We start from the raw sequence: 13,590 nt of genomic DNA, 5'->3' as shown, positions 1-13,590 counted from the left end.
GTTTGGCGACACATGGGCTCACATTAAGCCACTTTAGAAAGAGGACTGAAGAAATGTCGACACTCCCAGCACTACTACTTTAAAAAGTTGTCTGTCTGCTCGTGTGTTCATGCTGTGGTGTGTTCACTGCACTATACCTTAAAAAAAGAGGGGGGAAGTGGTAGTGTACACTTGTATGTTGGTGTTGGAACTGTAAAGCCATGGTGTGAATGTGTGGAGGAAAAGAAGTGACCAGGACCAGCACAAGTTTTTTTTACTGAACACATTGCTGTCTTTATTAGAGCCTTGTCTGGCAGTAATACTGAAAAAAAGTGAACTTAGAACAGATGGTGGTGGCAGCCCACGGCTTTTTTCCCCTGTTTTTCTTTATTTCTTTGATATTTTTCTTCTTTTTTTGTGCGAGCGCTGTGACTCTTGCTTTTTCTGTGGCATGGATAACATCAATAAAAGAGACAGTAGGGAGAGAAAGAAAAAAAAAGAAATATACAACTTATATTACACTGTGTTATGAACAAAATATAAATCTATAACTCTATGTTATATTTACATAATTATCTTTCTTGAATTTTCAAGTTGAGATGGTAAGATATTTTTTTTTGTTTACTAGTAATAATTCTCACTTTGTTTTGAGCTCCACTCATGACTTTGATTGTCTTAAATAATATCATCATCATCATTTTCATTGTCTTGATATGGGGACGGACCTTGCCAGCAGGGATGACTGATCTCTTAATGCCCCACCCAAACACCCACCCTCCTGATACTGTTTAAAAAAAATGGACTTATTCATTTAGTCCCCTCTTTCCAGCATGGGGTTCAACAAAGGTGTGATAACAGGGGTGACTATACAGCGAAATTAAGACCAGAAGCTTTTATGTGGCATGTAGGAAACATCTATAAGCGAGAATGTGACATGAAAACAGCACACCTGAAGAGCAGTCATGGCTCCTGTAGCATCGTGTGGAGCTCAAACAAAGCAAAGGGCTCCTGATGAAGATACTGCAGACCCACACGCGCACACAGTGGAACAGCCTTGGTGGATCGCAGTAAACACTGCTTTCTCATGATTAAAAAAAAGTCACTGCTACCACAAAAAACAAAAACAACAACAACAAAACAAAAAAAATGTCTATATACAGGATTTTTTTTCAAGAAACAAAAAGGACAGCATAGGATTTGTTTGGTTGTCATGATAATCTCTTCATTTGAAATGTGCCTGTATGTGTTGTATCTGCACATTTGGGATGTACTGATATATCGGTTGAATATACTATCAGCTAATATTGACCCCCGTTGACAGATATTGGCAAATAGGTTTTATTTGGATTAATTCTTTAAAATATCCAATAAAAGACTCTAAAACTGGTCAGGTGGTATCTCTTTAAAAACAATTTCATTGCTTCACTGGTAAAAAAAGGGGTGTATAAATACCCCCCACGAAAAAAAATGTGTATATATATATATATATATATATATATATATATATATATATAAAAAATGGCCGATATATCGGCCTAATATCGTTATTGGCCGATATTCAATCCTGCTGATTTCGGGATATTAACAAATAAGACATTCTTTATTCAGAATGTTCAAAAATGTGTGATGAAGATCTGAAAGACTTTCAAACAGGTCAGTATATTTTTGTACAAAAGAAAGACACTGAAAAAATATTGGTATTGGCTGTCAGCTACATTATAAACATCAGTGTTGGTATCGGCCCAGAATTTCATCGGTGCATCCCCCAGTGCGCGCGCGCGTGTATGTGCGTGCGTGCGTGTGTGTGTGTGTGTGTGTGTGTGTGTGTGTGTGTGTGTGTGTGTGTGTGTGTGTGTGGATCCATGCCAAAGATGTTCCACTGTGTCGCCGTGAGGCAGCCAAACTAGTAAACGGGGACGGGTCTCTGTTCACAGAAAAAGTGACAAACCAAAAACATGTAAAAATTTAAAAAAAAAGAAGAAGAGGAAATTCACATTATACATTATGATAATCATTACAAATAAAATTATAATAACAATATAAAATCATGTTCTTCTTCTCTGACTGCACAGAGTCTGAGTGCTTCTTAGAAATGGGTTCGGACATGATAAAAAGGGTTACGTCTTCAGTTCGGACGAAGGCTGGCGTCCATGTCTGTCAGTCCAGCTCACCCGCCCGCAGAGGATTAATAGGAGGGGATCAAAAATAAAATAACATAAAATAAAATTGCAAAACAAAGCAAGGTAAAATGACAACTTTTTGTTTAGATCTAAATACCTACCAGCTAAATAGAATAATGCTTCATTGACTGTTTCATATGGTCATAAAAACCCAATAAAGAGGAGAAAAATAAATTATACTGTACATAACTTACTAAACTTAGGAAACGTTGACCATCCTTATAATTATTGTTAATAATATTATTAGACTAGAGGCAGTTTGAAGAGAAATAATAAAATACAGTATTCAAATACAAACAGAAACACTGACTGGCTGACTTCACCTCAGCTCCGCCCACTGCAATACAGCAGGACAACGTTGATTGGAGGGTGGGGGGTTAGGAAAACACTGGACAGAACACAGTGTGTGTGTGTGTGTGTGTTACAGGAAATAACAGCAGCAGCATTAGTTGCCTGTCTTTCTGCAGTATTATTAGCTTTCTTTTTGCGAGCGCGTGTGCAAACGTCCAATGGTGGAGCACACACACTGACACACACTCGCACTGTTGGGATGTTTCGATCGAAGTCGCACTGACGTGTGGGGGTTTTTTGCCCTGGACGAGATCGAGATAGAGGGATGGAGCGAGAAGGAAACCGGTGGATTGTCTCGCAACACAGTGCTTTTGTTTCTGCTCCGTGACGCCAGAGAGACTTCCCTTTGCTGCAACCCGCCCCTCCCCACACACCGAAAATCCACTCAAAGTGGGACAGTCCACTTTGTGCTGGTCAGTCCCGGCTGGACCGTCCCAGTTGATTCCATGCGATGCAAGGAGGGGGGGTAAAGCGGGCGTTCACAAAAAAAACACAAAGGGGGAGAAAAATTGGGGGGGGATTGCTGACAGCACACTGCGAGGTTGAAGAAAAGATATCTTTTTGTTAAAAATAAATGTCTCATGTCTTTCAGGTGCTTTACAACAAAAGGGGAAAAAAGAAAAGTCTCTTTTTTCTATTATTATTCAAACTTGTAGCACAAAAACAACAAATCACATTCACAAGCCACTTATTGGCACCGTGTACCTGAGTGAGAATATTATAGAACCAAAGAACAAAAAAAGCCGTTTTATTTTTAAAAATGTCTCTTGATAATAAACAGGTCCGCCATCTTAAAGTGTCATGTTAGCCTTTAACAGGTCCTCTGTTTTTCAGTTTTTCTTCAACAAACGGGACTAAAAGGTTGCTTTCTGAGAGCCATGTTGCTTTCTCTTCACTCGTGGCATTACACTAACACCTGCAGTACTATGTGGGTATTCCTCAGCGAGCTTCAGAACTGTCTTGGTCGTCTCTTCCTCCAGTCAGTGTGTAACAGTCAGTGTGAGTGACAGGTCCTGTGCTTCGGTTGATTGATCAAAAGATGCTGGTATCAGGACTCTGGGGGGGGGAGAGGAAGGGGAAGGGAGTGGATCTGGCTCTATTAGAAGAGTCCATGTTAGTCGGGGGGGGGGGCGGTGAAACTGGTTCCAAAGCGATTGGCAAAAGCGAAAGGTTTCTTCCTGATTGGTGGGGATTTTGTGAGATTAACCAGCGGTGATTGGCTTACAAAAAAAAAAAAAAAGCAGGCGGTGCTGATGCCGTCCTATTGGGTGATATGGTTCTCGTTATCGCTGGCGTAGTCGCCATCTTCGTCCTCGTAGTCAAAGTCGTCGTACACGTCGCCATTGCTGTCGTCTAGCCTGAGCTCCTCCTCCTTGATTCGCGGCTCCTCCCCCTTGAGGCCAGGCATGCTGGGGTTCTGGTGGTGGTTGGCGTTGGGCTCGGGGCTGCTGGACATGCTCGAGTGCTCTGAGGGCATCTGGGGTGAGGGCATCCCCGCCATGGATAGGGCACCTGGGTAAACGACGCCTGCAGAGGACAACGGCAGCTGACCCTGCTGCCTGCACGCACAGAGGAAGAAGGCTGTCAGCACATTAAAGGCAGCGCTCGCAACACTTTTGAAATCACATAAATGTTGAGATCCCTCCCTGAACGGTGACTCTCTCTCTTTGAGCCATTAAGAAAATTATTACACATATGGGGAAAAACTAAATCCCTTTCATATCTATGTGGTAAATATAAACCTACAGCCTGTGTGCTGTTAGCTTAGCTTCTCATTAAAACTGGAATTGAGAGAAAACTGACAGTTTGACGTTTTCAGTCTTTTCTCAAGCACCAACAGTGATTCTTAAAGCGTCACGTCTGAAACCTCTGACATTTACAGTCAGTGTGTTTATAAACTGAGTGCGCGTTCTCAGCTAAACACTCAGAAACAGCTCTTACTTTCTGAACACAATATTGCACTTGATGTGGATGAAACCTCACGGCCTGACCCACACAGAACGCATGATTTATCCTGATGTGTTTTTTAGAACAAATGTTTCTTTTTTTCAGAAAAGAAAAAAGAATTAAACTGCATTCAATCTGTAATGTTTGGATTCTACATCCATACTTTACACATCTGGATACCCATGTGCATGTGTGGTCACTTAAATATATGGCCAAACTTTAATGCAAATGGCTTCGCCATGTACGCAAAACAGGAAAAAGCCACATTTGTAATTTGTACTCTCTGCACTGTTTATAGTTAAAGCCAAGTATGTTTATTCAAATGATGGTTTATGTTTCATGCAGGAAGACAAAACTGATTTATTTCTCTCATAAGATTTTAGTTTTTGGAACAATGGTTTGATTCAGCGAGAGAGTTTTTGTGTTTTTTTTGTTGTTGTTTTTTCAACAGCCTTTCGTTTCAAATACAGGATCTAAGCATATAAAATTAATAACATTAATACAACTGTAAAGGGACAAACAAAATCTTCCTATGGGCAACCATAAGGTTCAATTCTAAGTGGATAAAACCATATAAAGCATATAAAACTGTAGCTGTTGCTTCTCTTGAATCATGTTTTAGGAAAATGAAAAAAAAATCAAAAAATCAAATCAAAGGTAATATCCAAAAAAAAACATCCAAACAAAATTGTGCATTTTGTGCTTATTATCTCATAACACTCACTGTGACCCCTTGTGAGAAAAGTAAGCCTGCATCCTTGAGTTTAATTTTTGATATTATTATTATTATTTAAAAGATTGTATTTAAAAACAGTCAAAATAGGAAATTTAAATCACACTAAAGGAGAGCACCTCCTGCTTCTGTTTATAACTAATTCAGCATCTTGTTGTCACGCCTATTCCGACACAAAATTCAATTTGTTAAGGTGAGGGGCGGGCCTCGCTGCAGGTAGGCCGCAAACAACAAAAGGAAATTATGCAATTATGCGCTGACTTGCTTTCTCCAAATTTCTGCTGCGATCCTTTTTTTTGTTAGTAATTCATTAAAAACTGAAAGCTTGATTTTTTTTTAGGCATTTGATGTGACAGGAAAACAAAGAAACAGTAACTCATTTAAAATATGAAGTACAAAGTCAAACACATGCCCAAAAAAAAGTAATTGTTAATCCCAGTTTTCTTACTGGAAAAACAACAACAAACAAACAAAAAAAAAACAACCCACTCACCCCACACTGAAGTACTGTCTCATTTCCTGCCTGCGGGACCTCATGATGGCCTTGTACTCGCCGATGCGCAGCTTCTTGCCGTCCACCAGGCAAGTGCGTTTGGGCCGTGGCTTGTACTTGTAGTCGGGGTATTTTTCCAGGTGCTGCTTGCTGAGCCGAGCCTGCTCCTCGTAGTACGGCTGCTTCTCCAGGTTGGTCATGGCTTTCCAGCGTGAGCCTGCACACACAGAGCATGTGTTGTTAGGGATGGCTGCGTGTCTTTGGAAAAAATAAAATTAAAAAAGGCGGATGGGGGGTTTCCAAAGACAGCTTTTGTCTAAGGGAGGAAACGTGTAAAACTGTGAAATGTGATCAAAGAGCAAGATAACAAATAACAGCACAGAGATGAACGATAATGAAAAGCTGGCATCGATGTCGCTGCACTGTGAGCGCCGCTGAGATAATGTTGGACGTTTCACCCGGAAAGAGAACGCATAGAGCGCTAAAGGAGGTTAATGAGGGGAGCAGCGGGGACGACAGGTACTCATCTCAGCTAATGAGGACTTCACTTAACCTGCTGTCATCTCTCAGCTCAGTTTCTGCTTGTAGCATCAGCGCCCTGCATGTGTGTGTGGGTGTAATCTTGAGCATGTCTTCCCTCTGTGTGTTTCATATCTGGTCTGAATTTGCACTTGACTACTGTATGTTTAATGGTTAAAAGCTGTCAGCGCTTGGCTGTTCGCTCTCTCGGTCTTTCTCTCTCTGTTTTCTGCGATCTGTTAGCAATCGAGAGAGAGAGAGGGAGGGAGAGGGAGAGAGAGGAGGCTTATTAAAACCAGATTTCCCTGTGTTATAAAACGCTTAGGAGCTCTTTAAAATGTCAGGGCCGATCCCGGCGGTCTGGGGGAAATGTCAGGCGGCCTCGCGCTGCTTGTTTAATGCATAATGAATTATATCATCATTTGTCGAAGCTGTGCTCTCCCTAACCGTTCATTAACAGCACTTACACAATGCCACTGCTTGTAAGGAAATCACAATTAGTGTATGTGTGTGAGTGTGTGTTTAAGAAAGTGGAAAACACAACTCACACCGGTCTTCCTTTCTCTAGGGTTATTCACATGAAAGGGTGGAGCAAAGCCACTTGTCATTCACACCGTGCAAGTGTAGGTGTGTGATTTTTACCAAGGATCTTGCTGATGTTGGAGTTGTGCATGTCGGGGAAGGCCTGGAGGATCTTTCGCCTCTCGTCCTTGGCCCAGACCATGAAAGCGTTCATCGGCCTTTTGATGTGCGGCTCGCTGCTGCCACGACCCCGAGACTCTCGGAATATCCTGGAGTCTGACACGCTGGGAGAGCCTGGGGAAGGGAGAACCCAGAAACCAGGGGGTCAAACGTATACGGAAAACTGGACATCTTGGAGAAGTTTTGTTCATTAGACGAGCTAAAATGCTGGGAATTTTTTTCATGGGTGAGAAAAATCTGTCGCTCATTAAGCTAAATAAATATCATAAAAATCATTTTTCTCATATTATAAAAAAGCCTGACTGACTCACCGATCACAAGTTTGGGAGGACACTGACTACACAGAGTTTTACTCTGTATGCTCAAGTTCATAGAAAAGTAACAGTTATTTTCTCTTTTATTCAGGAAAAAAAACCCCAAAAACGTAATTATGAAAATTATTGATATCATTAAAAGTCTTTCAAATCTTCATTACTCTATCGCGGAACAATCAGTGAGCGAAATATCGTGGTGAAACAGATAAACAGCAAATTGGTAAACATGACCTCATTTGCAGGCAGGCTGATATCAGTTAATATAAATATTTGGCAGATATACGGTACCAGCCCTGGAAGACTTTCATCTTCTTGTCATCTTTCATCAACACTCACAGCCTTTTTCTCAGTTTAGTGTCTCCATGCATAAACTGTGCATGCCGTGTGTGTGTGTGTGTGTGTTTCCCTACCGTCAGAGTCTCCACTCATGGTGAAGTCCAGCATGGCGTGGCTGAACTTGTTCTCGGCCTGCTGCTTCAGCTGTTGACTCAGACTCTCCAAGGCAGCTTTGTCCTAAACAACACAAACAGTTCACAGTTGCAGTCGGTCAGTGACTGAGTCAGGGAATATGTGAATGAATGAAACCACAAACCTGCAGTGATGCCGAACAATTTCCTTTTGCACCCACAACAAGTCATTCTTGTGACTGACTCTCTGTCTCTGATTTCATAACTATGAAAAGCAACGACTGTCTAATGTTTAAATGTGTCACAGTTTCAGTGACCGGAGAAGCCGACTCTCTGTCGAGAGATGAGAAATTCAGGAATATTCCTCATACTCGCCTTTGATCTGAAACAAATCTGTTTATTTATCGTTTTTCTATCAATACAGAGGCTGCAGACAAATGACGGTTGTAATTTAAGTAGAAAGGCAGTTTGTGTTTTGGTTCATTTCGGTGTCAGTTTGTGGAAGCATCAAATTGTTTGAGTGCGTTACGCCCGCATGCTTGAACACACATCTGTGTGTATGTTTGCATGTGCAAGAATGCTGATTACATTTACTCCTATCTGGATGTTTACCGCTTTGTGTGTACACTGCATATTCTGTGTGTACAATGGATTTTGTGTGTGTGTGTGTGTGTGTGTGGCGACTCCTGGCAGCCACCTGCGAGAGTGGAGTGCTGCGGCTTGCCTCTCTCTTGCAGAGGCCCCCAAGGGTCGACGCATTAGAGAGAGAGAGAACGAGAGAGTGCAGCACAGACGAGAGCGAGGCCACGCCGCACGGCCCCCTGGGTATTTATTACAACCAATAAAAGGCTGATTTACTGAGCATTTACATGCTTAATGCAAGCAGCCGGCACACTCTGCGCTAGAACTTGACTGCAGACGAGCACACACACTCGCACACACGTACACAGAAGCGCACCAACGCGAGCATTTTACAGTTTAATTATACGATTAGGAGCGCTACCCAAAACACTGTCGTCTTCTAAAACAACCTTCCAAAAAGTGTCCCTCTCCATTTACATGTGACCCTGGCGAGCTGGCTGGCTAGATGGAGGGAGGGCAGAATGATAATGAAATGCATTTTCTCTGTTTTTAGTCCAATAGAGTTTAATTGTTAGCGATAATTTCCTCCCCAGATTGGAATAAATACTGCTAAAAAGACAGGAAGGGAAGCGGGAGAATGAAAGCCAGAGGCGCGCAGCGAAACATGTTTTCGCAAGCCTTTTAAAAAGTATTTTATTTGGAATTTTGTATGTTTTTATAAACGCTCAATAACCTGCCAATGGGTTGGAATTATCCAGCCATTCTGCATGCAAATCAGAAGTATTTAAAGAATCTTCCTCATTTCGCACAAATGAAAGCCTCATTCAAACTTCCTTCCACAAAAAAATATAAGAGAGCACAAAGTGTGCTTCTCACTTTTAGATCGTAAGATTAAATGTGCTGTTTTGAATGGTTTTATGCCGTGTGTCTGTGTGTGTGTGTGTGTGTGTGTGTGTGTGTGTGTGTGTGTGTGTGTGTGTGTGTGTGTGTGAGGCAGAGATGGAGATGAACAGGGAGACAGAGTGGATGACAGCCTAGTCTGACATTAAGCCCCAGTATAGTACATGAGAAACGTGGATTGAATGGCTGACACTGAAGCCAAGACACAAAGTAGCGACAAAACTAATCCTGTGTGTGTGTCATGGATGACACTGTTGTACGTGAACGGCGGGAGCTCGCCTGTTTCACACAAAGCCAAAGGGAACAGGAGTCAAGGTGAGCGTGTGAGGATGCAAACGAGTTATGACTTACAAAAAAATATTCCCAGTGCTGAAACTGGGATAGTAACAGGATTGCATGTCAAAAAAATGAAATGTAAAACAGAAATAAGAAATTCTTTCAACAATTCTCCTGTTATTATTAATAAGTAATTATTATATGATTCCACAGTACAACTGATATAAAAAAAATTAACCCCAATAATAACAGGAACTTGAACTGGTCTAACGAGACATGAAAAATGTCAGTGTTTAAGCACCTAAATGTCTCCACGTAAGGAACAAACTGTAAAATACGTTCTCTTACTCACTGGTACAATTATCATATTTCCAGTTCTCACTGGTTATAGTCATGTGTAATGCAGTATGTTACTATCTGTGTACAATGCAGAGATCAGTGTGGGTTAGACACTTCGAAACGTGTCACATCAAAGTAAAAAAAAGAAGAAAGAAAGAAAGAGAGGGATAGAGCTGTTGAATGTCAGCAGTGCAGATGCTTCCAGCACGCTGTTACCCTGCATGTATGCACGCGTGTGTGTGTGTTTGTGCATGTGTGTGCACCAGCTGACTCCCAATGTGTTTAACAAATAACCACAATTTGGCCACGCTGCCGAGGAGCCGGCGCCGTCATTTCACATTACCGTCTCCTTGACGCTCTGCTCTGCCACACACACACACACACACACACACACAGCCCTGCAGTGCGCCTTACAGACACACTCATTACCTCTGAGATGCCTCTGGTTTTACCTTATCTGGCCCTGTTTAGCTTCAACACATTTCAGCGAGAGCATTGTACACCGATTTACCTCCTACATAGTGCAGCGAGGATGGCATATGGCAAGACAAATTATTACACGCTGACAATGAGACGGTACAGCTTGTGATGACTTTGGAGAGTCGGGTGGATTTACAGTATGTGTTCAGTCCCAACAATTCAGATTTTTAATTTTTTTTCCTGGTTTAAAAATGTGTATTTATTTGTAAGAATCCACATACACTTTTAACTTAACTGAACACTTTGCCATAGAAATAAGGTCACAACTTTGATTTAGTGTGACCCAAAAAAAAAAAAAACATTAACAAAATGCAGAAGTAAAATAAACCTTTGATCAGCTGTCACACTCGCCCATCATGTTCTGTTACGTAGATGCAATTTAATGTGCTTTACCTTGTCTGAGCGGCCGTTGTTGAGGCTGAGGTTGCTGACGGCTGCCACCTTGGCATCCAGCACCTGCTGCTCTCTCTTCAGCTGCTCCTTCATCTGCCGAGCCTCGGCGAAGGCCTTGGTCACCGCCTCGTGGTCGTTCAGGTAGGCTGTCGAGGACAGCGACGACAACAAGTCTGCTGAGGCGCAAAGACGGCAAGAGACGGAGACACACGCACACAAACACACACACACACACACGCAGAGGACAATCAATTAATGTGGATAATCATTAGTGAGTGAATATGTAGGTGGGACTCATGTTGAGCATCTTCATTTCCTTTATTTCCTTTACAAGAAAAACACTGAATAGCATTTTGCTTTAACAGTTGAGCTCGGACGGGAAAATTAATATGTCTTGAGCGTGTGCTTGTTTATTTTTAGGAACCTGGCAGGAGGTTTTTCATGCAGAATAAATCTTCTTCTGAACCGTGAGGTAAAGACATTAACATACACTTGATGAGGGGACTTTGCCAGAGCATCTGTGTATGCCTCTCTCTGTGTGTAGACTCGCACACTCACACAAACTGACCATTTGACTGTTGAGCTGTGGATGTGAGTCAGAGAGCGCCCCTAGGTAGCCTTGTTGCAAGCTGCCCACCAACTCCCACCTGCCATCAGCCTTAAACACACACACACAGCCACTCTAAACCACTCAATATCCTTTAAACGACATTAAAACACACTTTCGCACATCTGACGGCTGTGACTTTTTTCATCTGAGCCCTCACAGTGCTTTGAAGAGAGGTGGCCACACTCTTATTACAGCTAAAAAGTCCTGCTAATTTTCCCAGTTGTGAACATCTGCTCCGCAAAGATCAGATCTCCCCACTCCTTCTCACTGCCTATTACTCGTATTATTTCTGCAGCTTAGCTTCTGATGAGGCATCTGCTCTGTGTGCACCGCTATCGCCTCTCCCTATCAGTCGGGTTAGTTCTTAACAAAGAGCCCCGGCTGGCTTATGAGGCCTTTATCTGCGCTAATCCGCACCGCTAATGCCATCTCAGGCCAGATTACCAGCTTCAGATTGGTAATGACAGAGCTGTGAACTCTTTCAGAAGTCATAACCGGAAAATCTGGATGTGGAAAAAAAAAAAAAGAAAGAAAAGAAAAGAGAAAAAAAAGGGTAAGGGGCAGCAGGGTTGGGAGGGGATGGAAGAGGAAGAAGACAGAGGGTGATGGAACTGGGTGGCGGTCAATTTTAATCTGGAGTCAAAAAATTTTTTTTTTCGTGCCTACAATCGTGTTCATCGCCTAAACTGACTGCAATGCCAGACATCCAGACAAGTAGATGTGACCCAGATAGAGGGGTGGGGTTGGAGGGGGGTCTTGCTCCCTCGCTCAACTTTTTTCTGAAATCTCTACAGACAAGTGTGATACATTTTAGACCACACACACACACACACACAAAAAAACCTCATGCAGGAGGTCATGGGGAGCTGCAGCGCTTTATGACAGCGACAGAGACGAATGTGTGATTGTGGTAGAAGTTACAGGAGCTGACAGCACTTCAGTTCAGTTTGAAATGAGGAGATGGACAGACAGACGAAGAGGCAGAAAGAAGACACATGCCTCAAGCTTGATAGGTGTCAGAATTTGAAAGGAAGCAGAACAGTAGGGCGGATATGAGCAACAGACAAATCCAAACTCACGCAAATTGAAGCCTTAAAAAAAATGTCGACTTTCTCCAAACTTTTTTGTCCTGAACTGTATTTGATTATTAGCACAGCTCCAACATGTAAAAAGTACTTTTGTTTAATTTTTAGCTGTTTGTGCTAGAGATTGTTCTGATTCATTTTTGTTTGGGAAGCAGAAAAATAACACGGAACAAGCTTTCAGATAGTGATGTAAAAATAAAAACGGCATATCCCACAGGAATATGGTGGAGCAGAGAAAGAAAAAAGCTCATTTTATGATTTCTATAGTCTAAAAGAGTTGACCTGAGAGCAGATGACTGAATTCAAATAACCTGAAAAAGGCAGACATAATCTGCACCATCCTGACAAACATCTCGCTTCCACATCAAAACAACCACCTCTCGACTCTATCCCAATTGGTCTGCTCCTTCCATCCCCGATAAACTACGTAACAGGAATCCCAATGCGGCTGTGAGTTGTAATAACAAACGCTCCGGCGACCGGCTAAACTCAGTGGCAACAGATGGGACCATGAGCTGCAACATAACTGGGATCTGACACACTGGTCCCCACGCTCAAATAATTCAACAGGGATCACACACAAACTTTAAACACTGTAATCCATTTTTCTGAACAAAAAACATCTGGGACTGAAAATCCACTAATCTGATATTAAATCCGCCGATTTGTTGAAAAACAGTGAGATTAGCCGGGAAGTCGGAAAAACTGCCTATTGCACAGGAGGAGGAGGTGGTGGTGCTGGGATTGTGTTTCTGTGCGAGTGTGTGTAAGAGCCTTTGTGTGCGTCTGAGTGAATGTTTGAGTGCGTGTGCTGTCATTGTGTCATTAATGCTGGGTGTTTGCGCTGTCCCGGCTCATGTAAGAGGCTTGTCTAATCTCATTGGTGATACCTCCTGTCTGTCATGCACTCCTCTCTTTATTATTCCCCCGCTTAGTTGCACGGAGGGGAAAAAAAAAAAAGTGCTAATCCTCATCTCTCTCTCTCTTCCCCCCCTTACCTCCTTTCCCTCACTCCTCTGTCTCTTTCAGTCACTAATAAACACATAACAATGAAGCAGCCCCGCGGGCAAATAGCGACATGGAAGAAAAGCACAAACACACTAATTATAGCCTGTTACATATGTGTAATATTTGAACTATCAGTGGTGCGTGAAAATGGATTAAGAGTACAAAATAGTGATTCATTTATGTCATATTTTGTACGTGTGCATATGGCCGGGTCTGATTATGGTACTGGCACTCGCAACAATGGCACCACTGCGAGAAGAACGCTATTCTTGTCATCAGAGCTATAACTGTT

The 13,590-nt window shown here is 42.3% G+C and overlaps 1 protein-coding gene across 10 annotated transcripts in view; it reads right to left on the bottom strand.

Moving 5' to 3' along the window:
* Positions 1-262: 262 nt before the first annotated feature.
* The window catches only part of sox5 (SRY-box transcription factor 5), a 284,308-nt gene continuing 270,980 nt past the window's right edge, over positions 263-13,590 (bottom strand). For 6 of the 10 annotated variants that reach the window (XM_063500343.1, XM_063500340.1, XM_063500342.1 and 3 more), the window contains 5 exons: positions 10,596-10,771; positions 7,629-7,731; positions 6,845-7,018; positions 5,684-5,900; positions 263-4,069 (listed from right to left, as the gene is read on the bottom strand). In XM_063500343.1, coding sequence (XP_063356413.1) covers positions 3,772-4,069; positions 5,684-5,900; positions 6,845-7,018; positions 7,629-7,731; positions 10,596-10,771 — 968 coding nt within the window. In that variant the 3' untranslated portion in view covers positions 263-3,771. The remainder of the gene's footprint in view (positions 4,070-5,683; positions 5,901-6,844; positions 7,019-7,628; positions 7,732-10,595; positions 10,772-13,590) is intronic. The other 4 variants (XM_063500341.1, XM_063500349.1, XM_063500348.1 and 1 more) reach the window with 1 other exon arrangement.

The sequence above is a fragment of the Pelmatolapia mariae genome, linkage group LG17, assembly GCF_036321145.2.
Source record: "Pelmatolapia mariae isolate MD_Pm_ZW linkage group LG17, Pm_UMD_F_2, whole genome shotgun sequence".
NCBI lineage: Eukaryota > Metazoa > Chordata > Actinopteri > Cichliformes > Cichlidae > Pelmatolapia > Pelmatolapia mariae.
Note: the sequence above shows the minus strand (reverse complement) of the source record. Positions and strands in the feature narration are given on the sequence as shown.